At 33.9% G+C, this 19,435-nt stretch overlaps 5 protein-coding genes across 6 annotated transcripts; 4 read left to right on the top strand and 1 right to left on the bottom strand.

Moving 5' to 3' along the window:
- Window positions 1-175: 175 nt before the first annotated feature.
- On the top strand, window positions 176-2,311 carry LOC104756876 (uncharacterized). The gene is made up of 7 exons (XM_010479532.3): window positions 176-327; window positions 697-790; window positions 888-917; window positions 1,187-1,288; window positions 1,598-1,705; window positions 1,890-1,944; window positions 2,087-2,311. Exons 2-7 carry the CDS (start codon window positions 699-701, stop codon window positions 2,156-2,158), a joined length of 459 nt encoding a protein of 152 aa, XP_010477834.1. The 5' UTR covers window positions 176-327; window positions 697-698; the 3' UTR covers window positions 2,159-2,311.
- A 2,321-nt stretch (window positions 2,312-4,632) lies between these two features.
- On the top strand, window positions 4,633-6,368 carry LOC104756875 (mediator of RNA polymerase II transcription subunit 10b). The gene is made up of 6 exons (XM_010479531.3): window positions 4,633-4,943; window positions 5,155-5,405; window positions 5,507-5,587; window positions 5,700-5,802; window positions 5,883-5,972; window positions 6,064-6,368. Exons 2-6 carry the CDS (start codon window positions 5,161-5,163, stop codon window positions 6,133-6,135), a joined length of 591 nt encoding a protein of 196 aa, XP_010477833.1. The 5' UTR covers window positions 4,633-4,943; window positions 5,155-5,160; the 3' UTR covers window positions 6,136-6,368.
- Window positions 6,369-8,458: 2,090 nt separating this feature from the next.
- Window positions 8,459-10,715, top strand: LOC104756874 (vesicle transport v-SNARE 12). Its single transcript, XM_010479530.3, has 5 exons — window positions 8,459-8,806; window positions 9,633-9,691; window positions 9,791-9,979; window positions 10,156-10,326; window positions 10,408-10,715. Exons 1-5 carry the CDS (start codon window positions 8,710-8,712, stop codon window positions 10,558-10,560), a joined length of 669 nt encoding a protein of 222 aa, XP_010477832.2. The 5' UTR covers window positions 8,459-8,709; the 3' UTR covers window positions 10,561-10,715.
- Window positions 10,716-12,256: 1,541 nt separating this feature from the next.
- Window positions 12,257-17,095, top strand: LOC104756872 (B3 domain-containing protein REM17-like). 2 transcript variants are annotated; one of them, XM_010479528.3, is made up of 12 exons: window positions 12,257-12,447; window positions 12,536-12,836; window positions 12,922-13,037; window positions 13,127-13,471; window positions 13,562-13,982; window positions 14,059-14,168; window positions 14,257-14,601; window positions 14,816-15,242; window positions 15,322-15,431; window positions 15,534-15,866; window positions 16,005-16,514; window positions 16,584-17,095. In XM_010479528.3, the coding sequence occupies exons 1-12, from the start codon at window positions 12,370-12,372 to the stop codon at window positions 16,839-16,841; spliced, it is 3,354 nt and encodes a 1,117-aa protein (XP_010477830.2). In that variant the 5' UTR covers window positions 12,257-12,369; the 3' UTR covers window positions 16,842-17,095. The 2 variants fall into 2 exon arrangements, with proteins under 2 accessions (XP_010477830.2, XP_019094308.2); XM_019238763.2 differs by having other exon boundaries at window positions 15,316-15,431.
- Window positions 17,096-17,269: 174 nt separating this feature from the next.
- On the bottom strand, window positions 17,270-18,973 carry LOC104756873 (transmembrane emp24 domain-containing protein p24delta9). Its single transcript, XM_010479529.3, has 4 exons — window positions 18,619-18,973; window positions 18,326-18,535; window positions 17,687-17,763; window positions 17,270-17,546 (listed from the first exon to the last, which is right to left on the bottom strand). Exons 1-4 carry the CDS (start codon window positions 18,835-18,837, stop codon window positions 17,402-17,404), a joined length of 651 nt encoding a protein of 216 aa, XP_010477831.1. The 5' UTR covers window positions 18,838-18,973; the 3' UTR covers window positions 17,270-17,401.
- Between the last annotated feature and the right edge of the window lie 462 nt (window positions 18,974-19,435).

Genomic DNA, 19,435 nt, shown 5'->3' with positions numbered 1-19,435 from the left:
GTTCTGCTCATATATGTTTTGTGTTTGGAAAAACCTTGGGCGTAAAATAGTAATTTGTAAAACTAGGTGGGTTTTTCTGCAAATTAATTATGTTCTAAAGGACTTGGAAGTAAAAAAACCAAAATTGATCGTAAACCGGTTTTTACATAGTTTAAATAATTTGGATTCCATCGATCAGGATTGTTAAACCACCATCAAATAATATCCTTCGTTCTCCTTCACCGTCGCCACTCGCCGTCTCTATCACCGACGTTCAACATCGCTGTCACCACCAGCACCATCTTCGTTTGCTCTTTTCGTGTGTAGTACTCTTCCATCACCTTGCTTGTGAGTCAGAATCTTCGTGGACCTTTGCTCTTCTCTGTATCTCTAATCTTTGTTAATCTTGTGATTTTATACACGCTTATCTACTTTGGATTCGATAAAGTTGAATGCTTTCTTGTTCTTTGATAGCGTTTCGTTTAGAAACCATTTATGATCATCGTATTTTTTAGGAGAATTTTTAGTGATTTTTGTTCTCTCTTGGGTGTTCACCACCTGTTCGATGATATGCTTCTAAGGATGCAATTCCTATATAGTTTCAATGCTCTCGTGGCTTGTTGATTTTTTAGGTGATTCTAGATTTTGAAATACGAACAATTGAAGACTCTAGGTCCTTCAAATAAATAAGCTTGATGTGTTTTGGTCGTGTTGTAGTAATGGACGAAGGACGCCAAAAGGACTTGCAGTTGTTGGAGGAGATTATTGATAAAGGTTTAAAACAGAAGCTTGTACATGCAACTACTTCACGGTATGTAGGATTAGATTTGTTTGTTTTCTTTGCATGTTATTCATTTATTAGTCTTTTAGTTTAAGGTTTATAGTCATTACATCGTTTGGTTTTGCAGGGACAAGATCTTTGAAGAACAAAAAGTACTGTATCCTTTTTTTTTGTGTGTAGGGAAGACTCTTGCTTCTTGGATTGTGCATCTCGTTAAGCTGATTCTTAATGTTTTGTTAGTTTCTTTCATATCGTATCTCCATCAAAGATGACCGGATTCAGTTACCAATCAGTTTTTTTAACTTGGGGTTTTGTGTTTTTGAAATCTAGAGTTGGTGTTTTTCGTTAACTATACTTTGCTGTTCCAGTGAGCTCTAATTCGGTTAGATATTCTTAGTTTCCTTAACGGTGTTACTCCCACTTTAGCTCTGACTTGCGGAATAACCTAGAAACTCTGGAGAAAAATGATGTGAATAGTCTCAAAACAATGGTCAACCTCGGTTCAGAAGTTTACATGCAAGCTGAAGTGTACGTCACTGATAGCTCTTGATTCTTTCGTTTAATATTATTAGTCAACTCATTATCTGTGAAATGTCATACACAGTCTCCATGTGCAGCTTAATGTATTTTCGAAAGAGCACAAACTCTCCTGCCTTCAATAAACTTTATAAGTAGTGAACTTTCACTGTGTTTGTATATGTTAGATGCTAGTTATGTTTTATTGAGCTGAGCATAAAATGTTGAGATTACTGCGGATTAAAATCTGAGATAAGTTCTACCAGGTTTGCTTTCTGATTTTTGTTTACAATTGATTTGGGTGTGTGTGTTTGAGTTCAGGCCAGATACTCGGCACATATTCATGGATATAGGACTCGGCTTTTATGTGGAACTCACCAGGCAAGAAGCTCTTGAGCATATTTCACAAAGGGAGGAAAGAATTAAAAAGTATGATAAACCTTTGCTTTCTCCAAATGCTGCTTGCTTGTTTTAAAGTTGTCAAAGTTCTGAATGTTGCCTTATATTGCTGTTTGCTTGTGGGTGAATCCAAGGAAAAACATGGTTGTATTATCGTATATGATGCACTTTAGTGTGGATTACTATATATAAATGGTGGTTTTTGTTTTGGCAGGCAACTAGGAGAGTTTACTGCTGTTATTACGCAGATCAAAGGTCGCATCAAACTGGTAAGTTCAAGTTCTTATCTTGCTTAGTAATAGTAGTTCATTTGTCTTATGAGGTTAGGATTTGACTAGAAACCCTCTGCCTAGTTACCGTTCGGGTAGTGATTATCCTAATGGTTGTTTGTATCATGCGATAAATATGCAGGCTCATTACCAGATTCAGCAAATACTCAATCTTCCTGAAGAGAATACGTCATCCCGGCAACGAGCGTTTTAGTACTACCTAATATAGCTTAGTGCTTGTGCTTATTGTTTTTGAGTTTTATTTAAGCTTTATCCGTGGAAAAAGAGAATTTTAGCGTAAAGTGTAATACTAACACTTTCCTCTCCAATGGATCAAGCAATGAACTGAAAACCATATTATTCAAAATTTTCAGATGTAGACTAGTGTATCTTATTATATAAAGCTTGATGTCAAATTTACTTATTAACAAGATCCTGACATGTGTCAAATATATTGATTAGATGTTGACACATATCAATTTTTTTTTTATAAACGTGTGTTCTCAATAAAATTTGACATGTGTAAGTAAAAATTTAATGTATTAAGCATGAATATTAATCAATGAATAACAAAGTTAAAAAGAATTACATAAGTTATTTGACATAATTTTAATTAGATATAAATTGTATTTATCGTTGTAATATAAATTTTTATTGTAAGTAAGTACACAAAACCTTGAAAGAATAATGAACTTAAAAAAAAAAATCATTGCATGATGTGTATTAGTATAGTTTTACATGTTTTATTTTCAAGATTTTAATTCATGCAGTAATATGAGAAACCTGAAAAAAAAAAAAAAAAAAAGTTTGTTGGAATGAATTTTTGGTTAACTGACAAAAATTGACAAAGGTATTATTTCTGAAATTATGACATATAAAAGTATAATATTTATGATATTTTTGGATTCCCTAAAATTTTGTGGATGTTAACTAATTTTTTTTACTGCTAGATTTAAAATACTAACCAATATACATATTATCTCATATGATGCTAATATTATTTTTGTTATTAAAATTTTAACTCTAATCAATGAAGAAGTGAATTATGGTTTTACGATGAAATAGATAGTTAAATGTGATAATTAAATTGCATGTCTAACGATGAAATTTATTTTAGATTAAGATTTTTTAAATATTAGTATGTACCATTTTAAAAAATTCATTTAAGAATATTAGTAATTGTTTTATAAGTTTGATTTTATAATCTCAACACATGTATTTTTGTAATGCATATGTTACAACATAAGATAATTTGAAATAAATTATAAGTTGTAAGAATGAATCTTCAATTATTTGATGAGAATGTCTCATATCTTTATATATGTTTTTATTTTATAAATTTCACTTAGTTAAAATTGATTATGACATGAGATAAAATTAGCACTTATGAGATAACAACATAACAAATATATCTTAAATAATGTTGATTCAGTTTTTTTGCAAATTATATTTTGTTAATTTTTATTTGTATTTTCAATTCTTACTAAGATATAGTTTTGATATGATGTACTAATTTTGTTTGGTATAAAATATTTAGCTCTATGCATTAAGATGAAATGTGTAATTAAACTTAAAATATGGTTTATTATGATGATATAAATATTTAAATCGTACTCTCTGTCCTATAAGAGTTTTTGGGTAAAAACATAAAGATTAATAAACAATAAATATTGTGTCATTTATAAAACTTCAACATTTTTATTTATTTTTCAAAAAAAAAAACTTCAACCAATAGAAAAATATACTGTATAGATCAAATAGTCATAAATTGTTATATTAATAAAATTTGTGCATAGAAATTTGTGAAAATATTATAAATAGAGCAAAAAAACCTTAAAACTCTTATACAATGGAACTAAGGGAGTATTAAAATGATGTATGAGAGGTTTATATTCAATATTAAAATGTTACAAGATAAAATCTAAAAACATGTATATTACTACTTAATTATTATTCTTAATAATTTTTTTTATTTTTACCCATGTAATAACGCGAGCCTTATCTAGTTGTATAGAAAAGATGTATTAAACAAAATCATTAATGCAACTAAATCAAGAATGAGAAAATGTCTATACATCGTCGATTTAATTGAACGAGCTAAGATAATATGCCACGTCAGCAATCTAAAGTGGCCGTGATTAAAAAAATTAGGTCGGCGTAAATAGACGAGAATATTGCATCGACACCTACTTTTCTACAAACTAATACTAACACTTACACCTACATTTTGCTATTAATATTTTTTATTATATAAAATAACTTACATACCCCTTTTATCTTATTTTACCTTACTTTTTTCTTTCTTTCTCATTTCTCTCTTTTAATATTTATTTTTTGTTTCACTTTACTTATATTATTTTAAATATAACTTGTAGATTAACATTGTTTGTATTTTTTATTTTTTTTCACAAAACAAAAATATTATTGAGTTCAATACTTCAATCAAATCAAATATAATTAAATTAATATTCTTAGCAAAATAATAATTTCTAATTCCACATAAATTAGTATTTTATTTATTAATTAATAATCTAAATATGACTGAGAAAAGCTTCGACTTTTAAATCTTAACATATATCTGGTATCCATAATTTAGAGAACAAAAAAATAGAGTCATGTCATGTGAACTTTGGATATTCCTTCATAGTAAATATCTATAAGAGACATAAATAATTACCACAAAACTCTAAAGACAAAATTGTATGAATTTTATGTCAAACTTGCAAAATCCATTCAAAAATACACCATGATTGAAAAGTAGATGAAAACAAGTTTTGGAAAATTAGGTGTAATTGTCATCTACACCCACTCTTCTATAGACGGACTACATCGGCCCTTTTCATCCGTCTCTTGTAAAATAAATAAGAAACTCTCAGTTTTACATTGTAAAAACACCAAATCATCTCCTTCGTAGCAATCCTAATCTCTCTGGGTTGAAGCATCTAATTAGGCTCAGAGTTCATCCTCTCTCTCTCGCCAAACCCATCCTCTGTTTGTAGGTAATTTACGGATCTCGATTCGACGCTAATGGGTTTTTTTTTCTGGTATTGTTTATGCTTGATTCAGTCTCCTCCTTTTCGGTTTGAGTTTAATCAAAATTGCGAATTTGATATCAAAACGCACTCCAATTGATTAGGCTTTCTTAAAAGTTTCGAATTTGCGTTTCGAAAATCATGATTTGGTGATTTACTTTGTTTTTGTGTGTTAAAGCTTGTGATGGATCCAGCACAGAACACAAGTGCAGCAGTACCAATTGGTGGGAGTGGGAGTAATGGTACGATGAGATATCAAACCAATGATGGGACTTCATCTGTGACCACGGCTGCTGCTGCGGATGATTCAAAGGAGAATCTCAACCAAGTTATTAACTCTATTGACAAGGTTTTGACTCTCCTTCATCAGTTACACCTTACCATCTCTTCTTTCACACCTGCTTCTCAGCTCCATCTCCTTCAGCGCCTGTAAAAACTCCTCCTCTTTCTTAACTCAGTCTTGTTCCAAAGATCATTGTTTTTTTTGGGGTATTGTTGGAATGAATGTGTGTGTGTTTATATTTTTGCAGTAATAATCTTGTGTTGGAGCTGGATAACATGGCTAAGTTGTCCGAGAAATGTAGCATTCAAATCCCCATGGAGGTTATTAAGTGAGGATCAACAAGTCCTTTTTATTTTCCTATACACTTGAAAGATAGATACTTTTTGCTTTGTTTCTTATGTTATGTTTTTACTGGTTGGTTTCTTGCATCTTTGTTATAGCTTGGTTGATGATGGGAAGAACCCGGATGACTTTACTAAAGATGTTGTTAATGGCTGCATTGCCAGAAATCAAGTTACAAAGGGCAAGACTGATGCTTTTAAGGTGACTTCTTTGTCTACTGATTCTTGATTTGGGTATTGATTCTTTAGGCGCTTCTCTTAAGTAACATTTTTTCAATATAGGATTTGAGAAAACATATTATGGAGAATCTTGAAGAGACTTTTCCTAATGAAATCGAGATGTATAGAGAAATCCGTGCTAACTCTGCCGCTGTAAGTTGTTAAACATTGCTTTCTCTGTGCATCTTCCTTAAGTATACTACAGTAACTCAAAGGTGATAAATGAAGTTTTCATCGAATTCAGGAAGCGAAACGGGTGGCTCAATCGCAAAGTGTGTTACCAAATGGGGATGCAAAGGTCAAGAACGAGTTATAAAAGAAGAGTCCCAATTTTACTCTTTTATCTTACCTCGTAGAATAAAATTACTGAGTAGATGAATGTTGTATGCAAAACAATCCCACTTGGAGTTTCTATAATATGTATTGGTTCTCTTTTCTGTCTGAGAAACCATATGAGCTGCAGGTTTCTTTTCAAGATTTGATCTATAATGTTTGAGGTGAGGTACAGAAAATAGCATTAAGAATAAATAAGTAACTTGTTTCGTATGATTACTATCTATTGACGAATAGTAATGTATTTAAATCTTTAGATATCAGATCCCATTGAGTCATGAGTGGTGACAAAACAAAACCTCCAGCTTAGCCATTTTTTCAGTTTCATGCAAATATTGTCATTTTTTGACCATCCATATTGAGGTTTCGAATAGAAAAATGATCAATGAGACAGTGAATACGAGAGCTTTTTTTTTTTGGTTTTATTATTGTTGATATTGTGATTCGGGAGAGTCGTTGACAAAATGTTATGTTGCATTGGGTTCTCCCAAGTCTTATGAATTTATTATTTTCTTGATGATTCTGTGGATTTGCCATTTTTGGCTACTTAAAATGATGTTTTGTCCTTGTAAATCTACATATTTATGGATCTGGTTTTTGTCTAAACAATTTATAAATTTTTATCACTTTTTATATTTTACTACATGACAAATAATCTTGTCACCCTATATTTTTCTCTTTGAAATCCTATATATAAATTTTATTCATATCATAGTAAACTTTGTGTACAACAATTCTAATACAAATAATTTCTAACAACAGCTAAAAATAAAATATTATATAAATAATTATAAAACAGTAATTAATTTTATATCCTAAGGGGACATGTAAACTAAGGAACCGGTATATGATACAAACCAATATCATTATTACATAATTAACTAAGAATATATTTGGATATTTATTTTAGTATTCACTTTAAGGATTTTATTTATTCAGTTTTAAAAATTCACTAATATTTTAATTATTTTATAGGTAGACATGAAAAAACTTCTATGCTTTTAATCTATATATTTTGAAAAAACTTTAAAATACTAAAATCAAAATGGTAATATCTACAAATCTTGTTTATAACTATTTTTTTTCTATGGTTGGAGAAAATAATGTTAGGTCAGTCACTACTGTCGAACAAACTTCATTGTTAATTCATTTGTCTGTTTGATATAATAGTGGGGAAAATACAAGCTAGTGGAAGGTGTGCTTTATTAAAACTTATTATCATTTTTTCTTTAAAAACTTATTTAAAACTATGTGTTTTGTAAATTTACTAGTGTAGACTATCAAATTCCAAAAAATAAATATATATTTTACAGCAATTAAACTATTCTTCAAAAGTATACATAAATTCACTATCGTTGGATGTTTGTTTTCTACATGTGTAAATGTACTGGATTTTACCTATATGTGAATTTTGGTTGGTTAGAAAAAACACATGCAATTCGTTTCAAATATCGATGATGAAAATATTTACTTTTCTCATATGCATATTTTTCTGCCTTCAAATATTTCCATATGATATTTGTTGCATAATTCACAATAATCCATACATACGATTTTGTATTTTTGGTTAGACTTAAACTTATATGATTGTGTTATCTCTGTACAATTATTTTATCTACCATTAGTTTAAGTGTTTAACAAATGATTTTGGAAGGGAGATGTCTTAGAAGACTTAAAATTATTTTATCTACACAAAATAAGTTTAACAAGTCTTAGTTGTATTTAGACTTAAACTTATATGATTTTTTTTTTCTGTAAATAAGTTTCTATTGTAATGAAATTTCTCAAAAAAAAAATCGAGATCTAAACTTATATTAGTTTTTCAATTTAAGTTTTTTTTTTGGTTTTATTAGACAATCTTTATTTGACAGCGTAGGAGATTTTTTTGTTAATAAACATCTAATAAACATTAAAAGAAGTAAATGACTAGAACATGAGGATCATTAATCATCATACTAGTATACCTTTTTGGTTAAGTTATGATAACTATTTGCTAGACCATATTTCTCATCGTTTTAAACTTAGTCATGTAAAAATATCATTTTAACTTCTAAACATTATTGATTACATGTTAAGTTATGTAAATAGAAATGATTATGATTATGGTTATATAATAAAATCGAGGTAGATATTTCTAGTCAACCTATTAAAATCGAGGTATCTAACAACATGTGATGTGAGGCATTTGGATTCATATGTTGTTGCATAAACGAGCATAGTATCTAACTAAATTAACGGATTTAGTCACTTTTAAACGGTTTGGTCCGGTTTGGTTCGATATCTGCATCGAATGCGCCGGTTAAGATAAATTAAAATACACAAGTGTATTTCACGTGTCACATGAAACGCACCGCTTTGGTTGTTCCTTCTTCTTGTACCGCTGCAGAGAAAATCCAAAGGAAGAAGAAGAAGAAGAAGAAGAAAGAATCGTTTGATTTCTTTAAGCAAAGAGGAGATCTCTCTTTTGATTCCAGATCCGATCTGATCGAACCAAGGATCCGTATTGATCAGAAGCTCCACCAAAAATTTCTTGAGATCGATACCTTCTTAATTGAAGATGAGCGACGTATTTGAAGGGTACGAGCGTCAGTACTGCGAGCTCTCAACCAATCTCTCCAGAAAATGTCACTCTGCATCGACTCTCTCCGACGCAGGTTAAAATCAGACGCTCTCGATTTTGGATCTTAAAAGTTTTAGTTTTTTTGAAACGCGAGATCTTTGAATTCCCCTGATTTTTTTCTTTAAAAACCTAATTTTTGTTTTTTCTTGCACCTAAAAGTCGAATACTTTCGTCTGATTTCTCCATATTTGGACGAGTTCGTTATTAATCGTTCTAACTTGTTTAGGATCTGACGAGTTTTGTAGCATCTGGGAATGAAAAATGTTGATTGAGGAATCATGTTTTAGTTAAGGCTAAGAATGCAAACCTTTGTTAGCCCAATTTAGTTATGTATTAAGTTGGTTCTTCTTTTGTTTTCTCAGTCCTATGTCGATCACTGAGAAACACAAGTCATAAGATAATAGTTTTGCTGATGATGAAATTATAGTTAGCTCAAGATCGTTATGTAGCTTGCATGTAGATTTATTAAGTTGTCTCTCTGTCTATGTCAATCAGTATCGTTCTGTATAGAGTGTTGAAGGTTTTACTCGTATTTGGAAAGTAGCTGGTGGATGAGTGTTCTTTACTAATCGTGTTAGCTTGTTTAGGATTTGACGAGTTCTGTAGCATTTTGGAAAGTCATTGCTTGGATTGGATTATATAGTTTTGTTAAGGGATCAAGTAATTGTTGAATACTGAAGATGAAAACCTGATTATGTAGCTGCAGAGGTTTATTAAGTTGGTTCGTCCCAGCCTATGTTGATTACTTTCTGTCTTTCTTGGAGTTGTAGTGTATAGACATGTTTGAGAATTCGTTACATTTTGTGGTTCCATGTTAATCTAGAGTAGAGGTTTGATTTGTTGTTATGTGCTTTTGGCAGAAGAGAAGAAGGGGAAGATTGCTGAGATCAAGTCTGGAATAGACGAAGCTGATGTCTTGGTATTATTATTAGCATTTCACTTGCTTAATGTTAGAATCATCCTGTTCTTTTTAACCAACATCATTTTAAAGCTTTTGTGTTTTTGATTATTTCTGTAGATCCGCAAAATGGATCTTGAAGCAAGAAGTTTGCAGCCGAGTGCTAAAGCTGTGTGTCTCTCTAAACTAAGAGAGTATAAATCTGATCTCAATCAATTGAAGAAGGAATTCAAACGAGTCTCGTCCACAGATACTAAGCAGTCTTCCCGTGAAGATTTGATGGAATCCGGAATGGCGGATCCGCATGCAGTAAGTTCCTAAATTTTAATAGAAACTCTTGTTTTCTCATAGTTATAGTTGTCTTGATTGACTCGCATCAGTTAGGCCTCTGTGTCCTGAGATACCCTTCTTAATATTCATCTTTGTGCAAACTTTTTAGATAGCGGAGATGTTTTTGTGGTTGACATTACTTGTTCTCGTTCCAGGTATCTGCTGATCAAAGAGGAAGATTGGCAATGTCTGTAGAGAGGCTTGACCAATCAAGCGATAGAATCCGGGAGAGTAGAAGACTAATGCTGGAGACAGAAGAGGTTGGCATCTCTATTGTCCAAGATTTGAGTCAACAACGCCAAACCCTCCTTCATGCGCACTCCAAGGTACCACAATTACACTATAGGTGCCAGTGATTTGCTTAAATATGAGCACTGTTGAGCTAATTTTTCTGATATGGGTCACAGCTTCATGGTGTCGATGACGCCATTGACAAGAGCAAGAAGGTGTTGACGGCTATGTCAAGAAGAATGACAAGGAACAAATGGATCGTTACTTCAGTAATCGTGGCTCTCATTCTGGCAATCATCTTGATAATCTCATACAAGCTTTCTCATTAATATACTCAAAACATAATTCATCGTGGTTGTGTGTATATATATGAATGATTGTTGATTCCTTTGTAATGTGCCCAAGTGTTTACTTGTATTTCAAGTACGTTGTGTGTATTGAAGTGGCAACAACACTTTTTATCATTCATAAGATTTCCCAAGTCTTTTACATGCTCATAACCAAATTCTATACTTGAAGGTTAAGAAATTAGGACACCCGGCACATCCTCGCAGGACCAATCATCTTGCTGTTACCACCACTTGTCGGTAGGCGACCCACTGCAACATCTTGGCACGAAACCCCAACTGACACGGGCGACCGGAAGCGCACAACAGCAGTCAGCTTAACATCGAACTTTGCAACACCATAAAAGGTCAAGTCATTGCGTACTCCACTGGCAATAGCTCCAGGCATCAGATTGATGGTGACGTTGATCTGTGTCGTCTCTCCTGCTCTTTGAAAGAAGCGTGGGAGTGGGGACACAGTCGAGGCCAGACGGTGCTTGCCGTGGTAAACTGAGCAGTAAACGTCGTTGTAGATATCAGTCACCAAGTTAGGGTTTAGAACTTGAAACTACATATCCAAGCAGCTGAAACTACGATCTCCGGTAGAGTTGTTGAGCTTTGTCACGGTGAGGGAGGAAAGACTGAATTTAGGTAAGACCGGAGAGGAGGATAAGAGCATGAGAACTGTGACCGTAATGATCACTGGGAACAAATCACAGGCCTCCATTAATTTGAACAGAGTTTTTGAAAGAAACAAGAAGCGATTACTAATGTCTCATGACTGAAGTATGAAACCATCTATTTATCTAGCATTTAAGCTCGAGATCCATCCGTTAATCCCTCATCGTTGTAGACTAGTAAATATCTCAGCTATATTTTCTGAAGAAAATTCCAAGAAACAGAGCATACAGAGGAAAGAAGTATATAGGTTAGATGTATTAGCAGTAAAACCAACAGATTTGCCAATTCAGTGTAAAGTAGTAATAACTAGCATGTGACTAAGGGACCCTACTCGGTATGCAAATGATAATTGAAGTAAGGCTTAGGCTTACTTACAAAAGATAATTATAACATCTCAAAATTCTTAATTATAACAGATTACATAAGATATACTAATTGATATCAAAACAAGAAAAAGTTGAACGGTTGTAAAATTTCAACTCATTATCGACTTGTTGTTAGTTTTTTTCCAATAAACGAAATGAAATGAAATTTTATACAATTCAACAGAACTATTTCGTATAATTTAATACTATGCAAATATTGTTAAAAAAAAAAATTACATTATTCATAGAAAAGTGTATTTTATAATAAACACTGTATTTCCATAGAAAAGTGTATTTTACTGTTATTAGAGCATTGAAAAGAAGCGAAAATTACGTCAGTGTATAAGATAGGATAGCTTCACTTCCAAGGCATAATCCATTCTTGTCATTAAGTGTCACCAGTCACCTTATATTCCAAAAAAAGTTTCAAAGTTGGTCTTGTTCTATCAGCCTTTGGCTCGATCCTTGTGCTAAAGATTCTTCACGAAGATCAACGGCTCTAAAAAGTAGAGGAAGATAACTTTATTGAATACAAATGGTGAAGGAGAGGTCGAAAATCTTGCTTTAGATTTACACGATAAAGTTTCTGTAAGAAAAGAAAAAAAGTGACCAGAAACATTAAATCAAAACTGTTCACCATCAATGTCAACCTCGAGAGATGCAAGACGAAGAAGAAGAAGACAAACGTCTTTATAATATGATACCTCTCTCATATGTTCTCATCACATTTTATGAAAAGGTTTTGTTCTCTTGAAGTGTTTCAACAATGGCGGATCAATCTCTTCACTCTCCGATAAAACCACATTTCTTCAAGCCTCTTCTTCCAGGCTTCCGCACTCACCTCGTACTCTTTTCTTTTCTCTCTTTTCTCAGATGATATTATCATACAAATGGTTCATTTTGGTTAATATTTGTTTGCATGTTTGTTGCAGGACATTCCTGTAGCTTTCTTCTCAAAGTACGTTGAAGGAAGAAACGACCAAAACAAGACTGCGAAACTGAGATCAGATGCGTCGGGCATAACTTGGTTAGTGAAGATGGACGGTTTGAAATTAACGGACGGGTGGGAAGATTTTGCCTCTGCACATGATCTCCGAACTGGCGACATCGTCGTTTTCAGACATGAAGGAGAGATGGTGTTTCATGTCACAGCTTTGGGACCAAGTTGCTGTGAGATTCAATATACATCTTCATCATCTCACAACATCAATGATGATGATCAAACCAACACTGGTAAAGCTAGCTTTTGGTTTATGAAATTACTAAAAATATGTTAAAAAGAAGAAGCAAAACTGAGATTCTTGATTGATTTTCTTAGTTTCAAGAAACGGTTCAAGAGTAAAGAAGAATCCAAGAAAGAAAGTGGAGTCTTCATCAAACCATTCTCGTTTTGTGGCAAATGTCACAGCTTGGGGCCTAAGCAATGATCGACTGGTTAGATTAGTTTCCTACAATTTAAGCAAAAATCTCTACACGTTAGTCTTTGATACACTAGCTAGTCTAACTCTCTGATGGGATTGCAGAATATACCACTTCCTTTCGGGAGGTCAAACGGTCTGAACAAAATGCGCGGTAAGAAAATCTATCTTCACAATGAAGAAGGAAGATCATGGAAGTTGAGTTTGGAACACGACAAAACAGGCATTCGTACTTATGTCAAATCCGGCTGGAGAAGATTCTGCGATGCAAATGGGATTAGCCAAGGTCAAAAACATACATTCAAACTGGTCCGAAGATCTGCACCGCCTGTCATCCGTTTGTGCCGTCCGAAATCAAGGCCAAAACAAAGATCAGAATCAGAATCTCCATCAGACCATTCTTGTTTTGAGGGATCTGTCAGTCCTTCAAGCCTAAGCAATGATCAACTGGTGAACACACACTCTGGTTTTTATTCTGGTTTTTATTCCATTTTCTTAAACTCACACACTTTTTGGAACTGAAAGTGTTCTTTCTTGCAGTATCTTCCAAGGAGCTTTGTGAGCTTACATGGTCTGGAGAAAAGATGCAGTGTGATAATTTTAAAGAATGAACAGGGAAGTAAATGGCCTTTAGTTTTGAAGCACACCAAGTCAATCAACCTTACTTATCTCAAAAAAGGCTGGACCAGTTTCTGCGACTTTAACGGGATCAAAGTTGGAGATTCCTTCAAGTTTAAACTGTCTGGAACCTGGGAAGAACCTGTTCTTTCTTTGTGCCCTGCTGAGGCCAACCGTGCCAAAACTCCATTAAAGTGTTCAGAAGGAAGTGATGATATAAATCCTGAAGAAAGTGAAGAAGACAAGAATATCTCACAGGAATGCTTGGAGATCAAGAAAAGGAAGTACCGGTCGAGATGCAGAGCTTCTGTAGAAAACATGGATGATGACCAGACAAACATTGGTAAACTAGCTATGAACTGTACTCATATTCTGTAGAAAAGATGCAAAACTGAGATTTTAATTGTTTCTAATTACAGGAAAGAGTTCAAGAGTGAAGAAAAATCCAAGAAAGAAAGTGGAGTCTTCATCAAACCATTCTCGTTTTGTGGCAAAAGTCTCAGCTTGGGCCCTAAGAAGTGATCGACAGGTTAGATTAGTTCTCTACAATTTAAATAAAAACCTCTTTGTTAGTCTTTGATACATCAGTTTAACTCTCTGATGGGATTGCATTGCAGTATATACCAATTACTTTCGCGAGGTTTAACGGTCTGAACAAAATGCGCTGTAAGAAAATCTATCTTCACAATGAAGAAGGAAGATCATGGAAGTTAGGTTTGGAACACGACAAAACAGGCATGCATACTTATCTCAGATCCGGTTGGAGAAGATTCTGCTCTGCAAATGGTATTAGCCAAGGTCAACAACATACATTCAAACTGGTCCGCAAATCGGCACCACCTGTCATCCGTTTGTACCGCTCAAAACCTAAACCAAAACAAACATCAGAAACAGAATCTGCATCAGACAATTCTTGTTTTGAGGGATTTGTTGATCCTTTAAGCCTAAGCAATGATCTACAGGTGAATACAAACTTTGGTTTTTATGCCACTATCTTAAAACTCAAACTATAGTTTTTTATTTTAGTTTTGTAACAGGTTTGAAACTCACACTATAGTTTCACTACATTCATTGCTTAAAGAAGGGGCATATTCGAACTTAAAATTGTTCTTTCTTGATTTGTTTATTGATATGAAAAGTGTGTCTTGATTTGTGCATAATGTGGCGTTTTTGCAGTATCTTCCAAGGAACTTTGTGATCTCAAATGGTCTGGACAAAAGATGCAGTGAGATAGTTCTAAAGAATGAAGAGGGAATAAAATGGCCTTTAGTTTTGAAACACTACAAATCAGCTACTTATCTAAAAAAAGGCTGGTCTAGTTTCTGTCAAGTAAACAGGATCAAAGCTGGAGATTCCTTCAAGTTTAAACTGGTTGGAACCTGGAAAGAACCTGTTCTTTCTTTGTGCCCTACAGAATCCAACCGTGAAAAGAATCCATCAAAGTGTTCAGGAGGTAGTGATGATGTGAAGCCCGAAGAAAGTGAAGAGGAGAGTAATGAAGACAAGAATATCTCACAGCATTGCTTGGGGATCAAGAAAAGGAAGTATCAGTCGAGATGCAAAGCTTCTGTAGAAAACATGGATGATGACCAGACCAACATTGGTAAAAAATTTCTCTATGGATGTACTCGGATTCTGTAGAAAAGATGCAAAAATGAGATTTTCATTGTTCTTAGTTACAGGAAACAGTTCGAGAGTGAAGAAGAGTCCGAGGAAAACAGTAGAGTCTTCATCAGACCATCTTAGTTTTGTGGGAAATGTCACAGCTTCAAGCCTAAGAAATGATCGACTGGTAAAAAACTCTATTCACATTTTAAGCAAACAATCTCTTAGTATTGGTTTACAATTGTGATACTGAGAAAGATTAATCGAACTCTGTGACGGTATTTTACAGTATTTACCACTGAGTTTCGAGAGGTCAAATGGTCTAGACAAAATGAGCGGTAAGAAGATTGTTCTTCTTAACGAAGAAGGAAGATCATGGAAGTTAAATTTGTCATACAACAAAGCAGGCATGCATACTTATGTCAGATCTGGTTGGAAAAGTTTCTGTGATGCAAATGGGATGAGCCAAGGTCAACAGTATACATTCAAACTGGTCCGAAGAACTGCGCCGCCTGTCTTGCGTTTGTACCTTGCAAAACATAGACCAAAACCAGAATCTTCATCACAACATTCCTATTTTGTGGGATCTGTCTCTGCTTCAAGCCTAAACAAAGATAAACTGGTCAATACAAAACTTTGATTTATATTCCACTATATTACTAAAAGGATCATTGGAACTTGAAAATTTCTTTCTTGATTTGTATATATTGATATACAAAATGTAATGTCTGACTCGTGTACACGATGTGGCGTTTTGCAGTATTTATGGAGGAGTTTTGTGAGCTCAAATGGTCTGGACAAAGGATGCAATAAGATGACTTTAAAGAATGAATGGGGAAGAGAATGGACTTTAGTCTTGAAACACTACGAATCAATACGCTTTACTATTATCAAACGAGGCTGGACAAGTTTCTGCCAAGACAACGGATTAAAAGCTCGAGACTCCTTCAAGTTTAAACTTGTTGAGACCGGGGAAAACCCTATTCTTTCTTTGTGCCCTGCAGATTCCAACCGTGACAAAACTCCATTAGAGTATGCTAAAGGTATTGATAATGTAAAGTCCCTATCCTCAAGTCCTAGCAGCGGAGATGACAGTAGCAGATCCAAAAAAAGTGAGGATGAGAGTATTGAAGACAAGAACATCTCACAGGATTGCTTGGAGATCAAGAAAAGGAAGTATTGCTTGAATTGTAGAGCTTCATCTTCATATACTCCAAACCGATTCGTGACATTAACTCTTACACAGTCCGCTTTTCATAACTCTAAACTGGTAAGTTTCCATCAAACGTTTTGTTTATTGGTGTACACCTTTTTGCCTCAAATCATATCTTTTTTGCAGTTTCTTCCGCGTGGTTTCACGAAGGTGAATGGCATCAACAAGCCAAGGAAGATAACTCTGTTGGGTCAAGATGGAGTAAAATGGGTGGTGGATCTCTATCAGGAAAAAAAATGCGGAACAATGCGGTTTGGAAAAGGGTGGAAACAGTTCTGTGAAGCTCAAGGCGTAAAGGTAGGCGAGTCTTTTATGTTGGAACTGATCTGGGAAGACGAAGCAAGTCCGGTGCTTAAGTTCTGCACCAAAGTAAACTCTGCTTGAGACTGTTTCCAGAGAAGTAGCTTGTGGTGTGTCAACATTATTTCTCTTTTATCTCTCCTGGTTCATATAGGAACAGAGATGTAGCTAGCTCTGCAATATTTCCTCTGTGTCAAGAGTTTTCAGCTTGTTGACTAGATGTCTGTCTACTCATCGGAGTCTTGTTTAAGAGTTCAGAAAATGTTAGAACTAACTACTTGTGTGTTGCGAACATTTTGAGAATCCCTTATGTAATATTTTCAATTTCTGCGTCATTATCTCGTTAAAAGTTTTTCTTCAAACATTTACCTAATCCATAACATTTTCAGCAGTACTCACACCTAACAGTCAGATCCATCCTTTGGTTGGGATCTTTTGTAACACGTGAGCGTAAAAACACCAGACATGAGTACATGACGAGGCGTGTGACAAAGATTGCTTGTGATCTTCAGTTCGGTTGAACTCAGTGATCTTTCACATTCATTTAAATTCCAGTTCCGAAGGTACATGCTTAAGCCAAAGATCTAAATGTACAAAAACTAAGGGGAATAGAAAAAAGTGGTAATGTTTAAATCTAAACCATCTTAGATGACTTTCTTCTTTTCGAAAAACGTCTTCAAATGCAAAAACTGCATTCCAGCAACTCCTAAGCATACGAAAAGAGAGAAGAAACTTAACCATGCCATTTGCGAGTTTGTAGCCCGGTTCAGATTTTGCATCTCTTCCTCCCTGAGGAAGACAAAACTCATGACAAAACATTATAAGCACAAGTTCTCATGATTCAAATTCAAGGAATAAAAAGATAGATATTTGAGTCATAGAACAAACCAGAGTCCAGAAGCATGAAAAAAAAGCAGAACCTTCTTTACCTTTCTCTGAGATAAAACATCTCTTCATGAATCGAGTTGACAGTTTCAATAAGTCTTTTTACATCAAACTCCATAATCTAGATACAAACAAACACAACACAGAAGCATAAGAGTCTAGTTCAATAATCTAATAAGAATGGAGATAAGAATAACATCAAACACAAAAGCTACCCGAGTTATCAATCTCAACAAAAATATTCATTTGAATTCTGAGACTGTTTATACAACACAAATCCCAAAGGAGTAACCTTTAATATTTTTCTATATCTAACTGATCAACTACCAAACACACTCAGGACTATTGAGTTTTTCACCAACAATAATGATGATTCAACTGTAAAAACAATCACACTCATTTCGACTCAGCTCTTCTTAAACACACTACAATAAACACTAACACAAAATCATAAAAATCTTAACTTTATTCATCAAATAGGCATGGAGATGAGAATAACATCAACATTTTTCAACACAAAAAGCTAGTCTCAACCCCAAGTTATCTATCAAAAACAAACCTTTCCCTATTCATTTGGATTCTGACCCTCTAAAGAACTAACCTCCAATAATCCAATTTCCAATAGCAATTCCTTAATCTAATTTGATCAAATATAACCAAAACAAGAAGATGAATCAACTCACATCGACTTGGCTCTTCTTAGCAACACTACTCCAAGTCTTAGACTGAACACCAGTTCTCCAATCGAAATCAATACTCAATGTAACCTCAGGTTTATGATCAACAGCAGTGAAACACGCCATGTAATCTCCAGCTTCCACCGCCGTAAACGCGAATTCTCCAGTTTGAACATCTTCCGCGTGATGATACGTGTTCCCGTAACTCGATGTCACCTGTGTTAAAAACAGCGTTTCAAATCAACTAAAAAAAAAATCAAAAATTATGAAAATTTCGTGGGGAATTAGAGAGTACTGACTCTGATTGAGATCTTGTGAGATTGAGGTGAAGGGTGAGCTTCGTTAGGGTTAACGACGGTGTATTTCCCGACGGTCATGGAATTGCTTTTTATGTCTTCTGATATACATTTTGTTCGACCAGAGTGTAATTCGAAGTGGAGAGATTGAGAAACTTGTGATAAAATCGCTAGGGATAGTAGTAGTACTGTGTAGAGATTTAGTGATCGAAGAACCACCATGGTGGAAGCTTTGAAGAGAGGTCGTTCTTTGGTTTCGTTGATCGTTGGTGGAGAGATCGAAGACGACGACGAACTCAAAGGACGAAGACGAACAATGGCGAAGAGAGCTTCTGACACGTGTTTGATTTTAATTGGTGAAGACACGTGGAAGAAGACTTCGAATTAGAGTTTTTTTTTTTTTTTTTTTTAATAAGGCTGACTTTTTTGACTTTCTTGTTTTGAAGTGGATAATCTTTAGAGGCCCAATCAAGAAATATTTGTGTTTTGTTAAGAATGATTAAATCCCATTTGCATAGTTTTTTGAAACTAGCTGCACTGTTAAAAAGATTTGCAAATGTTTTGTTATATCACTTTTTATTACTTGAACTTCCTTCCATTATCCTTTTATTTTAACTAAAATATTGGCCCGCACGGGAAAGTGAAAATTTGAAAATGACTAACATTGTTAATTTCACATTTCGAGTGAGAACTTTATGGTAATTCTTTAACTGTATAGTATAAAAGTCATAGATTAAGATTAATCAACCAAATTAGTTAAATAAATTATTTATTGTATATATAAAAATCAAAAATCGATTTAGTGATAATAGGAGAATAA

The sequence above is a fragment of the Camelina sativa genome, chromosome 17 (assembly GCF_030686135.1).
Source record: "Camelina sativa cultivar CO46 ecotype springtype chromosome 17, ASM3068613v1".
Classification (NCBI taxonomy): Eukaryota; Viridiplantae; Streptophyta; class Magnoliopsida; order Brassicales; family Brassicaceae; genus Camelina; species Camelina sativa.
This window is presented reverse-complemented; position numbering and strand designations above follow the sequence as displayed.